At 51.6% G+C, this 20,819-nt stretch overlaps 1 protein-coding gene across 2 annotated transcripts; it reads left to right on the forward strand.

Annotated features, from left to right (window-relative positions):
* The first annotated feature begins 784 nt into the window (after positions 1–784).
* Positions 785–20,143, forward strand: GPR35 (G protein-coupled receptor 35). 2 transcript variants are annotated; one of them, XM_019711644.3, is made up of 2 exons: positions 785–912; positions 16,585–20,143. In XM_019711644.3, the coding sequence occupies exon 2, from the start codon at positions 16,595–16,597 to the stop codon at positions 17,510–17,512; it is 918 nt and encodes a 305-aa protein (XP_019567203.1). In that variant the 5' UTR covers positions 785–912; positions 16,585–16,594; the 3' UTR covers positions 17,513–20,143. The 2 variants fall into 2 exon arrangements, with proteins under 2 accessions (XP_019567203.1, XP_019567200.1); XM_019711641.3 differs by lacking the exon at positions 785–912 and adding an exon at positions 10,301–10,601.
* The last annotated feature ends 676 nt before the right edge of the window (positions 20,144–20,819 follow it).

Raw genomic sequence — 20,819 nt, forward strand, 5'->3', positions numbered from 1 at the left:
GGTGTCCTCCTGCCATCACTGCTTCCCGCCTCTGACTCTCAGGGATATCTCGTCACTACAGGACTCCTGAGAAGACCCCAGCTTTTCCTTCACTACAGTGGAGCTAAAACAAAAAGTCACAAGAGAACTTTCCGTGCTGAACAGGAACCAGTAGAGGGGTGTTCGGCCGTCTTTTTAAAAATATTTTTTATTTGGAAGTTTTCAAACAGATGCAAATAGACAGATTTGTAGAAAGAGCCCATGAGCCCATTGCCCCGCTGTGGCAGCCGTAGGACCCAGCTGATACTGGGTCACCTCCCCCATCTATAGCCCAGGAACACTTTGAAGCAAGTGCCAGCCACTGTGTCCTTTCGTCTACCAGAATTTCAGAATGAATGCAAGAGAAGGACTTCTAAAACTCCATGATGGTGATACCGTTTCCACAGCTAACCAGAACGTGAATGTGACTGTCATTTCGTCACACACGCAGTCAGCCTTCACCTATCCCCTCCGTCATAAACACTGAAGAAGTAAATGGGTGGCTGGACTGGGAGCTGCAGAGTCCGGCTGAGCACGAGCTCCCTGGGTGCGGTCGCCGGCCCGCAAGGGCCATGACACGGGGTGGGGCGGCGGTGTAGGCCCCACAGGCAGCCCGCACCCCAGACTTGGGGACCCACCCCCACCTGCCACTCTCCCCATAGCCACACTCCCAGCCCCAGCTCTGCAGGGAGGCCTCCTGCCTGCGTCCTTGACCTTGGCTGGGGCACTTTCTCCACTCTGACTCAGTACTTTCCACACCCAGGTCCACACAAAGGCAGGAGAATCTTCTGGGCTCCTCGCAGTGAGATGACCCCTGCCCTGTCTGCATGTCATCTGACTCTCGCCTGGCGTGTCCCGACCTTTCTCCCGCCTCCTGCCTGCACTGTCACACTGGTGAGTAAAGGCTTGCTTGTGACTTGCGGTTTGGCTCAGCATCCTGACTGGCCACCTGGCCACCAGCGGCTCGACGGGATTCAGACAGAGTCCCTGCCCTCCAGTGACTGAGGTGTCGTCAGGTCTGTTAAGGGACAGGTTTCTCCTCCTTCTCTTCATCTCCCCTGTTGTGGGTGCCTTGCCTGTAGCGTGGCCCCCAGGCGGGGTTCGCAGCTCCCACCCCGCGCTGTCACGCTCAGCTCCCATCCCTGGGCCCGTAGCTCTAGGTGCGTGATCAGGTTCAGGTGTGATTTGGGGTTTTGGCAGGACCGCTCCATGAGTGACTGACTTTGGTGTTCTTTTTAAGTGTAATTACAAATCCATGGGCTTAAACATTTTTGTGTTCCAATTCATTAAAATTGTTCTTGTGTGACAGTCAAATCACCCCACCTTTGGGCAGAGGGAGCGAACCCGAGCGAACCGAGTCTCTTTGCCCAACAGCCTTGTTCTCTGGTATGAAGAGCTACTCCAGGCTCACGGTACTTGTTTCCTGACCCAGATGTGCTGGTCCACGTCTCTCAAGAGACCCCCAACACCCCCCTGCGGCGGGCCAGCCGCCATGAGTCGAACAGTTCCTGACAAGGGGAGTGGGAATGAAAAAAGGCACTCACACATATGCTAATGCGGCCGGTCTTCAGTGGTCCTGAAGCACCAGGTTTATTTTCTCTGCTGAATTTATACCTTTTGAGTACGTATAAGCTCACAATCACAAAAATGCATTACATCATTAACAGTTGATTTTTTAACTTTTTCACAGAAACTTACTTAATCACTGAAACTCCCCAAAACGATTGTCCCATGACAGAATCCATCAATTACCCTGATTAGCATCACTATGTCTTGAAACTGGTTGTTCCCACTTCATACCTTAGCAGTTCGTAAGCACCCTCCAGGTGCAGGCAAAGACAATGCCTCAGGAGCACAAACCGGTTATGCATTAGCAGAGCCATTAAGGCTTGCAATTAGCTTTAACCATGGCTCCCCACACCCCCCAGAAATGGTATCCGGAGGCCGCAGTCTGGAGGCAGGGGTGCTTGTTTATCGGCCTTGTCGGTGGACAGAATCGCGTGTTTTCTTTGTACAGTAAGACGGTCTGAGTACACGCCAATACCTTCGGTCAGTCCCGACCTACCTGGTTTTGACTAATCTTATTGACGTACAGCTGTGTTCTTCACCCCACACCAGAAATGTCAGCAATGCCCAACATAACTGCTCTTTCGTTTTACCCCCTAACGCACACAATAACCCCCAGATAACAATACCAGCACTGCCATCAACAGCATGGTTACTGAAAAGTTTAAGGTGCTTGTATGTGCTTTTAAGGTCCTTGGGTTATATACCGGGGGCACCAAAAAAATGCATATAAGTGGACACTTTGGTCAACATTGCTCAAGCAGTAGTTCATTATCAGAAGTGTCTGGACGCTGATGGGAACCACTTTGAGCATCTCTTGTAATTGCAGAAGTCAAACGTGACTTGTATTCATCTTTTGTTATCAGTCTATATTGAGTGTTACAATTTTAATAGTTTTTTCCTTTCTTAGAATGTGTACACATTTTTTTGGCACCCTCCGTAGATGTACACACAAAACTGTGTTTTAAAATCATTTGGAAAACGATTACAGAAAATGAAACATCTTTGCCATTCTTCTGGTCCTCAGACTACAGAGACGTACAGTCAAAATGCTGATTTTAAAATCGCTTTGAGGAGTTTGGTAGGTTTGCTACCAACCAATGACCCAAGTTCATAGTTTCATCTTGCTTTCAAGTTTAAGAATTCCTTTAAAATTGTGATTTAATTGAATTTAGTAATTACATAAACATTTACTTGTTTCTAAAGCCAAATCTACAAGCGAAGGAGCATTCACAGAAGTCTATTTTCTACCCCTCTTTTCCTCCCCCCATTTCCACCTGTTCCCTGTAGGTCGCAATTTAACAGAAAACAAGCTTTAAGGCTTATCCCTCCATTTGTAAAAACATAACGTGCTGGCCCTAAGCAAACAACTAATACACAGGTGCCAACACTTGTACCCTTAGCGCACACCTTGCAGACAAGCACAGAGGCGTCACAAAGACATCCCCTTGCTGCTCACAACTGCCCTCCATGCTCCACGCTGGGGACGGTCACCCTCGGTGCCGCCAGTGCCCTGCGGATGGATGGTTGCCTGGCTTCCCAGCTGGGGCCACCGACGGCCACAAGAAGCAGCCTCGGAGCATCTTTTTTTTCCCCTTTTTCAGCTTTAGGTCAATGTTTAATTTTTTTTTTTTTTTTAGAAGGAAAATAGTGGGATTTATTAGAACTTGACATCATTTATGAGGAAAATAAAGCTGAATGTGTGATCTCAGACTGTCTTAGAAAATTCAGGATGTGTGCTTGCTGACCTGCTTACCAAGGACTTTGAGGTAACTTATTAAAATAAAGATTAGATTCTTATCTTGATGTGGTTTGTGGGGAGCATGATCCAGGAGCCTTGTGTGTTGAAGGTAGAGAACAGGGTTGGGGAAAACTATGAGAAGATAATTTTACTGGGAATTGGAGGTTAGGGGTGATTGTTGCAAGTGATATAAACTTAACTCTGAACTTCCTAGCAGCCCAGGCAAAAGAAAAACGATCAGATTATATACATAGCTTCTGCTCCTTCCCACCATTGCCTAATAAAAAAGAAAAGCATCTGACCGCTGTGCTGTACACCGGAAGCCGAAGCTGAACAAAACTGAATGTCAACTATAATTAAATATATATGTATATATTTATATATAGCCAGGGGGAGTAAAGCACAGCATAGGGAATACAGTCAATGGTATAGTAACAGCTATATACGGTGTCAGAGGGGCAGTAGACTTGAGGGGGGCTATCACTTTGCTAGGGGTGTAAATGTGTAATCATTATGTTGTTTTGTACATCTGAAACCAACACAAAAAAATAAAATAAATAAATAAATAAAAGGCATCAATTCAAAGACATAGACTTCCAAATTTTAGTTGTATGTTTCAAGAGGAAAACACCATGTTGATTTTTTTTATCTGCAGAGATAGTTTTTTTTTTCTTTCTTTCTTTCTTTCTTTCTTTCTTTCATTTTATTAGTTTTAGGTGCACAAAACAAAGTAATAGTTAGACATTTATCATTTATATCCCTCACACTGTGTCAACCCCTCTCCCCTCATCCACTATCCCTCTGACATCGCACACAGACCTTACATTTCCACTGTCCCTATTCCTAATGGTGCACTCTGCTTCTTGTAAGTATATACATTACAACATTATTGATTACATTCCCCAAATTAACTTTCGTAACCCCGTGGCAATCTTGTGTCTACCGATTGTGTTTTCTAATCCCCTCACCTTCCCCTTATCCCCCCGCCGCCGCCCATCTAGCAACCCTCAGGTTTTCCTCTATGTCTCCGAAACTGTTTCTGATTAGTTCATTCATTTATTCTTTTCTTTAGATTCCACATATAAGTAAGATCATATAGTATTTGTCTTTCTCTGTCTGACTTATTTCACTTAACATAATGTTCTCTAGGTCCATCCACGTTGTTGCAAATGGTAAGATTTCTTTCTTCTTTATGGCTGTGTAATACTCCATTGTATAAATGTACCACAGTTTCTTAATCCAGTCATCTACCGATGGGCATTTCGGTTGTTTCCATGTCTTGGCTATTGTGTATAGTGCTGCAATAAACATAGGAGTGCATAAAGTTTTTTGAACTAGAGTTTTGGATTTCTCTGCATAAATACCTAGGAGTGGAATTGCTGGATCATAAGGTAGTTCCATTTTCAGATTTTTTAGATACCTCCATACTGTTTTCCATAGTGGCTGCCCCAGTCTGCATTCCCACCAACAGTGCACAAGTGTTCCCTTTTCTCCACATCAGCACCAGCACTTGCTGTTTGTTGATTTATTGATGATAGCCATTTTGACTGGGGTGAGGTGGTATCTCATTGTGTTTTTATTTGCATTTATCTAATGGTTAGTGAGGTTGAGCATTTTTTCATATGTCTGTTTGCAATCTGTATGTCCTTTTTAGAAAAATGTCTCTTCATGTCCTCTGCCCATTTTTTAATTGGGTTGTTTTTTGGAGTTGAGTGAATTTTTATAAATTTGTGATATTAACCCCTTATCGGATATGTCATTGGCAAATTCAGTAGGATCCCTTTTTGTTTTATTGATGGTTTCCTTTGCTGTGAAAAAACTTTAGTTTGATGTAATCCCACATGTTTATTTTTTCTCTTACTTCCCTTGCGCGAGGGGATATATCAGTAAAAATCTTATTCCGGGTAATGTCTGTAAAGTTTCTTCCTCTATTTTCTTCTAGGAATTTTATGGTTTCAGATCTTACATTTAAGTCTTTAAACCATTTTTAATTTATTTTTGTATATGGTGTAAGGAGGTGGTCCAGCTTCATTTTTTTGCATGTGTCTGTCCAGATTTCCCAGCACCATTTATTGAATAGACTGTCTTTACCCCACCATAAATTCTTGCTTTCATTGTCATAAATTAAATGGCCATATAATCATGGATTTATTTCTGGGCTCTCTATTCTGTTCCATTGATCTATGTGTCTGTTTTTATGCCAGTACCATGCTGTTTTGATTACTGTAGCCTTGTAGTATAATTTGATATCAGATATTGTTATACCTCCCACTTTGTTCTTATTAAGATTGCTGAGGCTATCCGGGGTCTTTTATGGTTCCATATAAATTTTAGGATTATATGTTCTATTTCTGTGAAAAACGTCATTGGTAGTTTGATAGGAATTGCGTTGAATATGTATATTGCCTTAGGCAGTATGGACATTTTAACAATATTAATTCTTCCTATCGATGAGCATGGTATGTGTTTCCATCTATTTGTATCTTCTTTCATTTCTTTCTTCAGTGTCTTATAATTTTCTGAGTATAGATCTTTTACTTTTTTGGTTAAATTTATTCCCAGGTATTTTATAGTCTTTGAAGCAATTGTAAATGGAATTGTTTTTTTAATTTCTCCTTCTGGTGTTTTATTATTGGTATATACAAATGCAACTGATTTTTGAATATTAATTTTGTATCCTGCTACTTTACTAAATTCATCTATCAACTCTAATAGTTTCTTGGTGGAGTCTTTACGGTTCTCTATATACAGTATCATGTCATCCACATATAATGACAATTTTACTTCCTCCTTACCTATTTGGATGCCTTTTATTTATTTTTCTTGTCTGATTGCTGTGGCTAGAACTTTCAGCACTATGTTGAGTAGAAGTGGAGAAAGTGGGCAACCTTGCCTTGTTCCTGATCTTAAGGGGAATGGTTTTAGCTTTTCCCCATTGAGTATGATGTTAGCTGTGGGTTTATCATATACGGCCTTTGTTATGTTGAGATATGATCCCTCTATTCCCACTTTCTTAAGGGTTTTTATCATAAATGGCTGCTGGATTTTGTCAAATGCTTTTTCTGCATCTATGGATATGATCACGTGATTTTTATTTTTTATTTTGTTAATGTGGTATATCACATTAATTGATTTGCGGATGTTGAACCACCCTTGCATACCAGGGATGAATCCCACTTGATCATGGTGTGTGATCTTTTTAATGTATTGCCGAATTCTGTTCACTAATATTTTGTTGAGGATTTTTGCATCTATGTTCATTAGAGATATCGGCCTGTAGTTTTCTTTTTTTGTGGTGTCTTTGTCTGATTTTGGGATCAGTGTGATAGTGGCCTCCTAAAAAGTATTTGGGAGCCTTCCCTCCTTCTGGATTTTTTGGAAGAGCTTGAGGAGAATAGGTGATAATTCTTTTTTGAATGTTTTGTAAAATTCACCTGTAAAGCCATCTAGTCCAGGGCTTTTGTTTGTTGGGAGATTGTTGATTACTGATTCAATTTCCCTGGTGGTAATCAGTCTATTCAGGTTTTCTGTTTCTTCTTGAATTAACCTTGGAAGGTTGTATGCTTCTAGAAAATTGTCCATTTCTTCCAGATTGTCAAATTTGTTGGCATATAGTTGCTCATAATAATTTCTTAAAATTTTTTGTATTTCTCTGGTATTTGTTGTCACTTCTCCTCTTTCATTTCTGATTTTATTAATTTGGGTCCCTCTCTCTTTTTTTAAATGAGTCTGGCTAAAGGTTTGTCGATTTTGTTTATCTTCTCTAAAAACCAACTCTTGGATTCATTGATCTTTTGTATTGTTTTCCTGGTTTCTATTTCATTTATTTCTGCTCTGATCTTTATTATCTGCTTCCTTGTACGCCCTTTGGGTTTATTTTGCTGTTCTTTTTCCAGATCCCTTAAGTATGAAGATAAACTGTTGATTAGTGATTTTACTTGTTTCTTTAGGTAGGCCTGCAATGCTATGAATTTCCCTCTTAGGACTGCTTTTGCTGCATCCCACAGATTTTGGGTCATCATGTTTTCATTTTTGTTTGTCTCAAGATATCTTTTGATTTCCTCCTTGATCTCATGGTTGACCCATTCATTATTTAGTAACATGTTATTCAGCCTCCATGAATTGGTGTGTCTTCCAGTTTTTTTCCTGTAGTTCATTTCTAATTTCATAGCACTGTGGTCAGAAAAGACAATTGGTATGATTTCAATTTTCTTAAATTTATCAAGACTTGTTTTGTGGCCTAACATGTGGTCTATCTTGGAAAATGTTCCATATGCGCTTGAGAAGAAAGTGTATTCTGCAGCTTTGGGGTGAATTGCTCTGAAAATATTGATTAAATCCAACTGGTCCAATGTATCATTTAAGGCTGTTGTTTCCATATGATTTTCTGTCTGGAAGACCTGTCCCTTGTTGTCAGAGGTGTGTTGAAGTCCCCTACTGTGATAGTGTTACTGTTGATCTCAGTCTTTATGTCAGTCAATATCTGTTTTATATATTTAAGTGCTCCTTTGTTGGGTGCATAGATGTTTACTAGGGTTATGTCCTCTTGTCGGATCGATCCCTTTATTGTTATGTAGTGCCCTTCTTTGTCTTTTAATATGTTCTTCATTTTAAAGTCTATTTTGTCAGATATAAGTATTGCAACTCCAGCTTTTTTCTCATTTCCATTTGCATGAAATATCTTCTTCCAACCCTTCACTTTCAGCCTGTGTGTGTCTTTTGATCTGAGGTGAGTCTCTTGTATATAGCATATGCAAGGGTCTTGCTTTCTTATCCACTCAGCCACCCTATGTCTCTTGATTGGAGCATTTAATTCGCTTACATTTAAAGTGATTATTGATAGGTACATACTTACTGCCATTTTAAAATTTGTAGTTAGATTGTTTTCATCTTTCTTCTGTTTACAGAAGTCCTTTTAATATTTCTTGCAATGCTGGTTTGGTGGTAATAAATTCCTGTAGCTTATTCTTTTCTGAGAAGCTCTTTATCTCTCTGTCAATTTTAAATGATAGCCTTGCTGGATAAAGCAACCTAGGTTGTAGGCCTTTGTTTTCCATCACTTTGAATATTTCCTGCCACTCCCTCCTGGCCAATGTTTCTGCAGAAAAGTCATTTGATAGTCTTATGGGAGTTCCCTTGTATGTAACCCTCTGTCTTTCTCTTGCTGCTTTTAGGATTCTCTCTTTGTCTTTAACCTTTGCCATTTTAACTATAATGTGTCTTGGTGTGGACCTATTTGGGTTTATACTGGTTGGAACTCTCTGCACTTCCTGGGCTTGTATGTCGGTTTCCTTCATCAGGTTAGGGAAGATTTCTGAGCTGCTAAAAGCCCAGAGCTGCGTCTGCCTCTGCGCACACTACTGATCCCTGGGTGTGTCTCCGCATTTGTAATTGCTCTGCCCTAGCTAGGCAGGCCAGAAAGTTCGGGGCTGTGGATGGAGGGGTCTTCTCTCTCCCAGCCCAGCCGTGTCACACTCTTCCCACAGGCCAGAAAAGGTGGTGGCTGGGAGTGGAGGAGTCTCTTCTCTCCTAGCCCAGCAAAAATCACGCTCTTTCCAGCCTCTTCCCTGGGTCAGAGCTGCACGCTGGTCTTCCCAGATCCTGAGCACTAAGGCTCCTCTGTAATCTGACACTGCTCCTCAGTTCAGGGGCCAGTTTAAGTCTCTGGAAGGGCGGGGGTAGGATTGGGAGGGCAGGAGGAAGGGCCCAGGTATGAAGTTTGTGTCCTTTGTCTGACCTACGGCCCAGCTGGAGGTCTCAGCTGAGGTTACTGCCTCAAATGCTGGATATGCTGCCCCCTTGGTGGGAGAGATCAGCTGTGCGATGCAGGGAAAGAGCCCAGCTCCTGGCTTTTGTGGTCTCTGTTCCATCCTGGGATCCCCTGCGTCTCTGCAGCCGCGGATGCCGGCCGCATCTCCACTTGGCTTCCTCCCCTCTTCCCCTGCTCGCCCAATTTGCCCCCCTTCAAGTAATCCTTGCACGAGTCTCTTAGCTGTTCTGCGTGATTTGCAGAGAGTCCTTTGATGGGTTATAGATGTCCTGTTTGTGATAAGATCCGGAGGAGAACTCAAAAAGTGCTCCCTGCTGCCGCCATTCCTATGACATCACCCCCTCAATGTTTAACTTTTAACTTTAATGTGCATATACGTTCAGAAGCATCTTCCTCATCTGTCTGTCTGTAGAGTGGGTTTCCAGAAGAGGGGCTACAGGGTCAAAGGCTCTAATTCAGCTGGAAACTGACAAACGCCTCCCCATCCCCCACGGGTTTGTGCCATGTTCAGTTTCAGCAGGTGACATCTGAGCATGTCTCCCCCCAGAGACTGTTAGCAAACAGAGGCTTGGGCTTTGCCATGTGACATCGCAGAACACTTGTAACCTGTATTTCTCTTTTGAGGAGTATGCTGAGAGCTTCTCATATTTTTAATGAGCCATCTACATCCTCTTTCGGTGAATTTTGCGTTTGTATATCAACAGCTGGCATCTTGCCCAGTGTCCAGAGGAACTGTCAGAAGGCCGTGGTCTGGGGAGGAACATAAGAACCCTCAGCAGAGTGTTTCTCAGGGAAAGTGGAAGACATCCTGCCTCAGTGTCTCTTGGGTGCTGGTTAAACTACCACTTCTTGGGTCTGCCCCTGACAGACTGGCTCAAACCAGCCAGAGGTGGAGGCCCGCTGCCCTTGGGGGTGAGGGACACCCCCGGAGAGACATGCCCTTTCAAAGGAGACCCCCCTTCTCCTGCTCCAAATCCAGCTGCGGGAGGGTCGTGACTTTCAAGCAGGGTACACACTCAGCCTGAGGGCCTCTCCAGAGAGCAAGGCCTTGAAACTCCTGTCCGGCAATGGGGGCCCCTGCAAATTCTTGGGCAGGGGAATGATCACCTGGAAGAGGGTGGGTGTGGTGAGTGGGCAGGGGCCAGGATCGCCCTCTGTGCTGGGAAACGAGACCCCTCACTCAGGGCAGGCAGCTCGCGGTTGGAGCCCGTGGGGAACAGCGCTTCCAGGACCGGGGCCTGGCGTGGGGCCAACAGCCAGCCTTCCAGTCAGAGAAGCCTCAGGAGAGAAAGGGGAAGAAGCTAGGAGTGTAGGAATAACTCAGGGGCAGCAAAGGGGAAGAGGCTGGGGGAGCCAGGAAGCTGCGGCTGGAGCACGCCCTGAGGCCCCCCACAGCCACTGCCTTGACTGGGGGCGGGGGTCCCAGAGGGCTCAGCAGCTGCAGAACAGGGAGCAGGTGGCCCTGGGGAGCCAGCCCAGGAGGAGGGGAGCAGAAGCTGTCCAGGGGTGAGTGAGCCGACCTGGGGCAGCGAGGGGCCCGGGGTTCGTGCTTGGCGAGCTGCCTGCACCCAGTAGTCTCCTCTGGCCATCGGCCACACCTGGTCTGCCTGTGCAGTGGCCAGTCCTGCTGGGTGAGGGGCTGCAGCCAGCAGATGGGGGCACGTCTATCACCTGCCCAGAGGCATCTATATGCTGGGGTGACAGAAGTGAGCCGGGGGCAGGAGGTTCAAAGGGGGGCAGCTGTCCTGCGTCTGAGTGTCCAAGGGCGGAGGCTCTGAGATGCATGGCTGCTGTTGAAGGGGGTGGGGGGTACGAGGAGGCACAGGGAAGGTGGTGCCGTGGATGCTCCCTCACTGGGCCTATGCGGTGGGGGTGGGGGCCCCGACAGGAAAGGCAACCCCTCAGGTCCATGTGCTCTCCCCCCAAATGATCTTTCCGTAACCCCCACATGACCAGTGGAACCAGGGATGCTTTGCTCTGGATCCCCAGGCACAGCCAGGCCCTGAGGGCATCCGTGACCTTCCCTCAATCCCTGCCCTCGGTGCCCACCCTCACTCTCAGCAGCAGCTCACCCGGCCCAGCCACATTTGCTGAGTGAATGAATGAATGGGTGGGAGAGTGGCATGAGTCTCAGAGGCCACATACGACTGTTGTGTAGGAAGACAGGCAGGAAGGAGTCCTGCGGTGGGGTGGCAGCTGCAAGGGCAGGGCTGGGAGCCCCAGGAGCCTGCAGGATGTCCTGAGCTGGCCTCAGCCTCCCCTGGGGCCCTTCCCTGAGCGTTCTTCTAGATCGAGGGCCCGGCAGCCCTTTGCCCTCCAACCCAGTGGTTCGGAGGGAGAGGCCGGAGGGCATTCCTTCAGCTCTGCGCCCAGCCGCACACAGGCTTGGCACATGGACTCTCCAGACTCAGCAGGTGTGAAGCAGGAAAGAGTGCTGGAGCCACAGCAAGGGGTGGCCGCACGTGAGGGAGGCCACCAACATGGAGTGGTGCTGGCAGCGAGGCTGGTCCCTGGCAAGGCCTCCTGAGCAGAGGGTCACTGCTATGGTTTGGAGGCTGCCCAGCAGTGAGGGAATGGGCCTGGTGTGGACCCTGAAGCCTGCCCAGCGTGGCCAGGCCTCTCGGACCCCAGGACCCCGTGGGCTTGAAGGAAAGGACCCGGCCGTGCTGGGGTCAGCCGCCAGCCCTCCACTGGGAGGGCGCCAGCAGCATGGTCAGTAGAGGGAAGGGCTCAGGGGGCACATACCCCATCCCACCCGGGCAGACATTTCTGAGTCTGCAGTCACTAATGTTTCTGGAGCACCTGCTGTGAGCCAGGAACCCTGCTGTCCTATTAGTAGGAAGTCTGGGGAAGTCAAAGTTATGTGGAAATTTTCAACTGGCCCCTAACGCCCGAGTTGTTCAGGGTCAAATGTACACAGAGGAGCTATTTTAATTCCTGGGAAGTTGTATGAAGAAAACCTGGTGCAGAGAGGGCACTGGACTCGGGTGGGGAGGAGGCCAGCGGGGAGGAAGGGAGCCCATGGTGAGGTGGGCAGGCTGGGTCTGCAGGGATGTGTGTGGGGAAGTTGGGGAGACAAGGGTGGAGACCAGGCCCTCAGCGCGTGTGGGCAGGAGGCCTGGGCCAGGCCCCCCTGCTCGGAGCCTCAGTTCTGCTGCTGTAAGCCAGCAGGGGTGGGGTCAGTGTGATCCCCTGTCCTTTGCAGTCTGTGCAGAGAGAGATGCTGTGGGCAGGTGCCAGGGGCTGTGGGCAAACTGAGGAGACAAAGCCCCTGCTCTCGGGGTACATGGGCTAAGCAGGGTCTGCAGGAAGGGCTGCAGAGACCCGGTGAGCAGGGTCTCTCACCTGGACTCAGAGTACACAGGTCTGACAAGGTGGCTGCCCCATGGAGGCCTGGGGGCATGGGGAACATTCTAGACTGGAGGATGGGTGGTCTGGAAAGAAGGCATCTGAGGAGGAGGGCAGCTGCTGGAGCGGAGGGAAGAGCAGGTGGCTAAAGCAGGGGCCAGAAGTGGACCCGTCTGGGCGTCCCTGCTGGTGGCTGGCCAAGAGTCTCTGCGTCCGTGCATGTTGGTCACCCATTAGCGTGAATGCGTGTCAGGGTGCACAGTGCAGTAAGCAAGCAGGCTTCCTGTCAGGTGCTAGGCATGGGGCCAGATGACCGCAGCCACGGGGGCCCAGCGGGGGACGGCCGGCGCCTCCAGAGATGCAGCGTAGATAGGGCTGGGAGAGGTGCCTCTGCACTGCAGAACCATGGGGGTCTTGCTCGCCAGGTTGTTTCCAGAACAAGCGCTCTGTCATTCATAGCAAGCATGCTGGTTCTCTGGAAGTGTCAGCACAAGTGTCCCAGTACCCACTTCCCTTCCCAGAAATTCCCCAGACAGCCCTGGGCTGGGGTGGGAGGGGGGAACCCATCACCCCACTCTGCTGTCGTCAGCCCGCCCACCACCTATCCTCCTTAAGGAGAGGTATAGTCACGGCCTGAGGGGAGGGTGGGAGACGGTTCAACCTGGGAAACCAAGGCGAACTGCAGGTCAGTACCAAGAGGGGCCTGGGGTCTCAGAGGGGGCCAGGGCTGTGACGGGAGCTTAGAACCTCAGGGGAGTGTCCTGATGGAGTTCTGAGGGGGGCGATGGTCTGGAAAGGGGGGCCCTCCTCCATGAATGTGGACAGCAATGCAGAGAAACTCGGGATGTCTCTCAGGGCCTGGTCTCCCACCTCATTTGAGACTCTGAAATCCACGTTGTGGGCTGTGACCAGCACTGGAGAAACTAGACAGAAAATGTCTCAGTGCTGCATTCCTAGTTGGGTGAGCTCTGTTTTGTGAAATGTTTGCTTTTCATTTAGTGGGGTGACATCGGTTGATAACATTACACGAGTGTCAGGGGTCCAGTTCTGAAATGCGTCATCTGTATGTCGCCTTGTGTGCTCCCCACCTGCAGTCTAGGCTCCTTCTGTCACCACGTATGTGACCCCCTTGGCCCTCTTCATCCTCCCCCCTCCTGACCACCATGCTGTTGTCTGTGTCGGTAAGTTTATTTGTGTTGTTTGTTTGTTGCTTTGTTTTACATCCCACATATGCGTGAGATCATATGGTTTTGTCCTTTTCCATGTGACTTCTTTCACTTAGCACGATGCTCGCAAGGTCCATCCATGTTGTCGCAAATGGCAGTATTTCATCTTGTTATGGCCGAGTAGTATCCCATTGTGTATATGTACCACCTTTATCTGTTTGTCTATTGATGGACACTCACAAGTTAGGTTGCTTCCATAACTTGGCTACTGTAAATAATGATGCAACGAACATGGGGGTGCAGATATCTTTACAGATTAGTGTTTTCACGTTTTTCGTGTAGATACCCAGAAGAGGAATGGCTGGGTCATAAGGTAGTTCTATTCTTAATGTTTTAAGGAAGCTCCGCACTATTTTCCAAAGTGGCTGCACCAATATGCAATCCCACAGCAGTGCCCGAGGCTTCCCTTTTCTCCACATCCTTTCCAGTTTTGTGAAACTTTTGTTTCACTCACACACACCTGTCCTGGATCCTAGGGTGTTTCTTCTGTGGACTCCCAGCTCTAGAGGCCTCTACGGTACCCAGGCAATGGGGGTCTGCACCCCACTCTCTATCCCAGATCCCCCTCAGGAGTTGTCAGACAGGAGGGGCCTAGGGAGGAGGCAGTGTCCTCGGGCCTCCCAAATGCACGCACAGATTTCTTTCCATGTGATTGCACAATGCAGACCAAAGGGTGGCTTTCCACTTCCTGTGCAGAAGGCAGGCTGCACAGGTCTCTGCCATGGCAGCTTCCCCCAGCAGGAAATGACAGGGCCCCTGGCAGCTCAGCACTCTGAGCACTTGCTCTCTGCAGTGGAGCCCCAGCTACCCCAGGGCAAGGCTGCACAGTGTCTGTGGGAGGGGACGGCCTGTATATGTGGGCAGGAGGCCGGCCGGGTCTGTCCCGGACATATATCCCCAGGCTGGGGCCAGGCACAGGCAGGGATGTGCAGTGGCTTCTGGGACCCCATGCCATTTGGGTGGGACCTGGGACTTGACTTCCTAAGCATTTCTGGAAGGGACCTGAAAGGACAGAGATAAGGCCCCATCAGCAGGGCGTGGTAACCTGGGAGGGTCCGCAATTGACCTGCTGCAGGCACCACTGGCAAGAATAGTGAGGAGTTGGCCCTGGACCCAGCCCAGGGCCGGAGAGAGGGGGACAGTGCTGATGGCACAGAGGACCGCCTGAGACTGCCACCCCTGCAGAGCCACCCCTGCAGTGCTTCCATCAGGTTCTGAGGTCACTGGGCTGGGGGAGGACCTCGCAGAGCTGGCCTGGCAGGTGTTTCTGGGTCACGGGTGTTTCTGGGTGGGCTGCAGCCAGGAGGGCAGGGCAGGCAGGAAGGGAGGATCCCAGCAGTTGATTCCAGTGGATTCTGGAGGGTCCACAGAGCCTGGCGTAGCTCAGGGTCCGAGGGAGCTCAGGACCTGCACAGAGGGAGGCGTCACTCAGAGATCAGGCAGAGAACAAACAGAATCCTTTGAAAATGAAGAGATTGTCAGGATGTGTCAGGAGATTTTACACACGGTGAAAGTATCTGTGATACTTTAATTGCTGACAAATGTGCCATTTTAAAATTCAGAAGGGATGGAATGGAGTCTTTGGTGGACTATTGCTGTTTCTTGGCTGAAATTTGTGCTCCTGCTTCCCTAATGGTCTGAGTCTGGAGGTTCCCAGGGGGCCGCAGGGGAGGAAAGGAGCCCCTCCCCCAGCCCAATGAACCTAATGCTGCAGACGCTGGGTTCTGGATATTTCTTCTCTTCATGTGCGGGGAGCGGGAGGGGAGCAGAACCGGCCCAGCCTGGCCCTGGGCTCTTCCCTGGGTGGACTGACCCCCTTCAATGGCCCAGGTAAAGGGCAGGGAGCCCCCAGAGAGCCTGTGCTCATTGGGAGAGGGAGGCCACACTCCCCCAGGCCCTTCCAGCCAGAGGAACCAGGTGGGGGGGCTGGGAGCGGCGTGGAAGGCGTGTGCCCTGTGCCCCCTGGTCCCACGGTGTGCGACAGTGCATGTCCTATGAGGGGAGACTGAGGTTGGCCTGGCTCAGATGAATCCAGAAACCTCCCAGCAGCCTGGGCTCTGACAGACTGGTCCCAGCCGTCCTGGGCTATGCGGTGAGCACGTCCAGGGGAGAAGGGCCAGCAGGGATGGAGAGGGTGAGGTTGTGTGAGAGTATCTGCCAGTGATGGGGTGGAGGCCTCAGGGCACAGGATTGGGGGGGCGGGCACTCGGGGGGGGGGCAGGAGGAGGGAGGCCAGATTTCCGGAGTTTTCTGGGGAGCTGTCCGAAGCCACAGCCCCTGCTGTCCTGGAACTCTGCTGGCAGAAATAGCGGGTGGAGCAGGTGCTGACCAACCTGCTGAGATGCAGGTGTGGCTCACAGGTGGGCACCTCCTGCAGTAGGTCCAGGGAGGGCGTGGAGGGGGCGGGCAGTTGTGCCCTGGGCTTTGTCCTGAGCCTGTCTTGCAGCCACCTCTGAGCCGTCTTGATGAGAGGGGCACTGGGGCAAGGGGTGGTGGCTAACCACCCTCCCTGGGCTCCCTGTCCTGACAGCTGGAGGAGGGGGACCCTCTGGATCTGAGAGCTGGCTCTGCTGGGACTGGAGGTGGACAGTGAGCTCCTCTTGCCTTTGTCTCTGGCCAGCAGCAGGCAGGGCCCGGGAGAGGAGGGCTCCGGAGAGGGAAAGGGGTCTGGCTCCAGGACTGAGGTGCTCAATGTGTGACCTCAGGCCCGCCTGGCCTCTGAAGGCCTTTCTTTCCTCACCCGTCCCGTGGGCAGGGGTTTTACCTGCAGGTTACCTGAGAGCTTCTTAGGATTTCTATGAATTCTTTGGGAAGATGACTTTGGAGCTTCTGGATATGGGGTGGGGCTCACCTCCTGCACCCCTGGTCTGGCCAGTCGCTGCCTGTCCTCCTCACCCCCTTCTTCCCTCCTGCAGCCCCAGGACCATGAACAACAGTACCTGCATGCTCAACGAGCTCACCTGTCCTGTGATGCCCACACACATCTCCTACGTCTACCTGGGCATTATGCTGGCACTAGGCTTGCCACTCAACGGCCTGGCGCTCTGGGTCTTCTGCTGCCGTCTGCGCAGGTGGACGGAGACCCACGTGTACATGGTTAATCTGGCGGCGGCCGACCTCTGCCTGCTCTGTGCCCTGCCCTTCATTCTCTACTCCCTGAAGGACCGCTCCGAGGACACACTGCTCTGCCAGCTCTCCCAGAGCATCTACCTGGCCAACAGGTACATGAGCATCAGCCTGGTGATGGCCATCGCCTTGGACCGCTACGTGGCCGTGCGGCACCCGCTGTGCGCCCGCAGGCTGCGCTCGCCCGGGCGGGCTGCGGCTGTGTGCACGGCACTCTGGGTGCTAGTGATCGGCTCCCTGGTGGTTCGCTGGCTCCTGAGGGAGCAGGACGGTGGTTTCTGCTTCTTGAACCAGTGCCGGCAAAACCCCCACACCGTGGCCTTCTCACTGCTGGGCTTCTACCTGCCCCTGGCCGTGCTGGGCTTCTGCTCTCTGCAGGTGGTGACCGCCCTGGGCCAGAGGCCAGACACTGACTCGGGCCAAGCAGAGGCCACCCGGAAGGCCACCCGCATGGTCTGGGCAAACCTGGTCGTGTTCACGGTCTGCTTCCTGCCCTTGCACGTGGTGCTGACGTGGCGCCTGGCTACAGGCCTGAATACCTGTGCCATCTCCAGGGCCCTCTATGTCACCAGCAAGATCTCAGACGCAAACTGCTGCCTGGACGCCATCTGCTACTACTACATGGCCAAGGATTTCCAGGAAGCATCTGCACTGGACGGGCCCCCCAGTGCCAAGGCCCACAAGAGCCAGGATTCTGTGTGTATGACGCTGTCCTAGGGGCGAGCGCCGGCACGGGGAGCCAGGCCCCGGCTCCCAGGAGGTTCAGCCTGCTGGGGAGCTCTGTGACAAGCAGCAAGGAGACCCGGGATCGGCCCTGAACTCGCCGTGGCTTGTGGGCACTCTCCAGGAGGCCTTCTGGGCACGGTGCCCCAGGCACAGAGGCCTGGGAGGCGACAGCCCCACCACTGGGATGGAAGAGGGACAGGGACAGGGATAGCCAGAGGACTGAGGCCTGAGCAAGTCCACCTGCAGGGACTTGGAAGGGGCAGCACACCTGCGGTGCCCAGAGCCTGGCGCACCTGCCGGGTGGTTCGAGGCTTCAGTGTCCAGCCTTCTGAGGCCAACCCGCTGGGGCGGAATAAAGCTGCCCACCAGGGCTGGCCCTGATCGGGCTGTGTGGGTGCCACCTGTGCTCACCTGCTGAGAGGCGGGAGGGCCAGGCATCTCCCCCAGATGACTCCCTATGGTTCTCCACCTGGGGCTCTCCTTGGGCCCTCAGACCTGCTCCCCACCCATCTGAAGTCTGGTGGGTGCTGTGCACTCCTGGCAGGGGCGCGCTCAATGCCCTCGGCCTGGCTTGCTCCTGCCAATGCAGGCCCAGGACCCCTCAGCCGACCCCTTGTAGGGACTGCACAGATGCGACAGGGTGGTGGAGGCTGGGGGCAGCGAGGACGGGGAGGGTCTGTCGAGGGGACTCTGTCCCGTGCGTCCTCAGGAAAGTGGATGCCCTGCCTGCTGGAGGAAGGGCTGGGTGCTCAGCCAGGTGGCGTTGTGCTGTGTCCACATCTCCTTGGCCTCCGTGATGGAGCTGGGAAGCCAGACTCAAGTTGGAGCGACCAGAGGCCACTGTGCCGGCCCCAGGTGGGCCTGGGTTCAAGGCCAGCTCTGTCTCCTCCCACCTGTGTGTCCTCGGGCACAAAATGACCTCCCTGCCCTGTTTTCCCGCTGTGGTGGGAGCGAGAATATGACCACATCCTAGCAGGGCCGGCCTGCCCGTCCAGGTGTTCAGCCTCCACCCGCCCTCACCCTTCCTCAGGCTTCCCCTTACCGAAAGCCCTTCTCAGGGGAACCCCACCTGTGTCCCCTTTCTCAGAACCCAAGCCTTTGGTGGCCTCTGGCCACCATGCCTGCATACGGGCACCTGGGAGGGGCAGGGCTGCATTCTGTCCTGGGAAGGCACAGGGTGGCCAGGCGTGGCCAGTGGGGCAGGGACGGGATAAACACAGGTGTGAGGATTCTGGTGTGAGTGATGGCAGGGCTGTAGGTGGCCCTGTAGGCAGCCTGCACCCTCTCCTCCCTCCATCCTGCCCCCATCCCTCCTGTGCCCTCAGACACAGGTGGTGGCCTTTGGCTAGCCCCACAGCCTTCACCCCATCCCATCTGCCCCAAACTCCACACACCCAATGTCCCCAGGAATGCTTCCCATGGCTCCCCACACCCCTCACCCTATCCAGTCTCCCCATGTGTCTGCCCCCAACCCTGGTCCTCCAGCACCCCAACCCTGCCTGCTGTCCTCACAGCCCTGCCCTGCTGTGGGCAGGGCCAAGCTGACGGTGTCCAGTCCCTGGCTTCTACCACCCTGGCCCTCCAGGGGTTTGATTTCCAGGGAGCAGAGGAGACAGTGGGATGATTCTGACTTCAGTTGGGCTGCCCACTGCACTGACCAGTGACACAGGGCTGAGCATAAGCACCTAGTCCTGTCCTTGGCCAGACTGGGGGTCAGAGGGGTAGGAGAACCGGGCCGGGGACTCAGCTCCAGCACCCCCGCCCCGCCCAGCACTGAGGGACTGAGGAGGGGGCTCCCAGATGGCCAGTGAGACCAGAAACAGGAAAGAGCTTTAGACGGAAAGGTCAGTTCTGGTCGGGTGGTAGTGGCCTCCTAGAGCCTTGTGTTAAGAAGGATTCTGAGGTTGCTGTGGGCTCAGAGGCACAGCTGATGTGACATCTGCACTGGGTGAAGCTGAGCCTTGCCCTGCGCCCACATGTGGCCTGCCAGGGCTGCCCTCCCTGGGGTGGAGGAAATGAAAGCAGTGGGAGGGGAGAAACCCGCAGGCCTCCAGGTGGTGGTACTGGTGGGCGGCACCCAGCGCCCCCCTCCTGCGGATGCACTGCTGCCCACCTCGCTGGTCCTTGGGGGTGCTATCCTCCCCAGTCTCTGGCTGTGAGTGGGGATGTACACATTCCCTTTCTGTCCTGCCTCTCGGGGCTTGCAGCACAGTGGAGGCAGCTGGGCTTCCACGAGATCCCTGAAGGAACCATGAGGAAAGGAACAGAGGCGAACATTGTCCAGCATCCCAGGAGCTGGCTTCTGAGCTCTGAGGACAGCTCAAACACTCTGAGCATCCTACACCACAGGAGGGGCTCTGGGCTGGGCCGGGCCGGGCCAAGGGGAAAAGCCTCCCCCAGCATGAGGCTGCCCCTGCCCCCCATTCTCCAGGGCCCAAGGGCTGCCCGGTACATTGACAGGACAATTAGCAATGAACAGGCTTCTGAAAGAAAAGCCAATTCATTTTGAGGCTGCATCAAGAGGAGTACAGGGCGCGTGGGTTCAATTTGTGAGATGTCATCAGGCTGTAACCTATTATCTATGCAGTATGTTACTTCTAATGAAAAGTTTGTTTTTTTGTTTGTTTTTGTGTGTGTTTTTTTTCCAAAAGGGCCAAGGAAATTATGTCCCATATCATCATTTCTTTTCAAATGAAAGTCAAGGTTCTGTGTAACTATAAATAAATATATACTTACAAAGATTGGTAAAAAAAAAAAAAAAAAAGAGGAGTACAGGGCCCAGAAGGTGGGAGACACAAGCTCATGCCCTCTCTGCCAGGGTCACACCTGGGTATTTTCTCTGGCTGGAGGCCTGTTGAGCACGGAGCCCTGGGGTAGGCTGGTGAGGGCTTGGTAAGCCAGACCCCTTGGGAAGAGCCAGAGGAAGCTGTGGGCGGTCAGCTGAAGGTGAGGGCTCTCCTAGGAAGTGATGGCCATCTGTAATCCCCTAGGAGCAGACAGGTTTAGGGGGCTACAGAGTCTAGACGCAGAGAACTGCCCAGAACCAAGCTGCTTCTGACCAGAGAGCAGGGTTTGATGCAGAATCTGAGTGGCCAACAATTTTCCTACAGAGACTGAGCTGCTGCTGGGAAGTCCCATGTCACCCTGTTCCTAATAGTCTGCTGTCTGCCTGGCTGGTGCCTGTTGCCTACAGCTGCCAAACCGTTTGTTCCCCGGCGCTCTTCCCAGGATTTCACAAGGGAGGCCTCAGCAAACTGAAGCCCGATGGAATTATATCGCTCCCTCCCCTTCAATGGAT

This window comes from Rhinolophus sinicus, chromosome 17, assembly GCF_057876585.1.
Source record: "Rhinolophus sinicus isolate RSI-liver-muscle chromosome 17, RSI-T2T, whole genome shotgun sequence".
Classification (NCBI taxonomy): Eukaryota; Metazoa; Chordata; class Mammalia; order Chiroptera; family Rhinolophidae; genus Rhinolophus; species Rhinolophus sinicus.

Excerpts from the sequence above, each read along its gene's own strand:
- GPR35 (XM_019711644.3), top strand. The coding sequence starts at position 16,595 with ATGAACAACAGTACCTGCATGCTCAACGAGCTCACCTGTCCTGTGATG.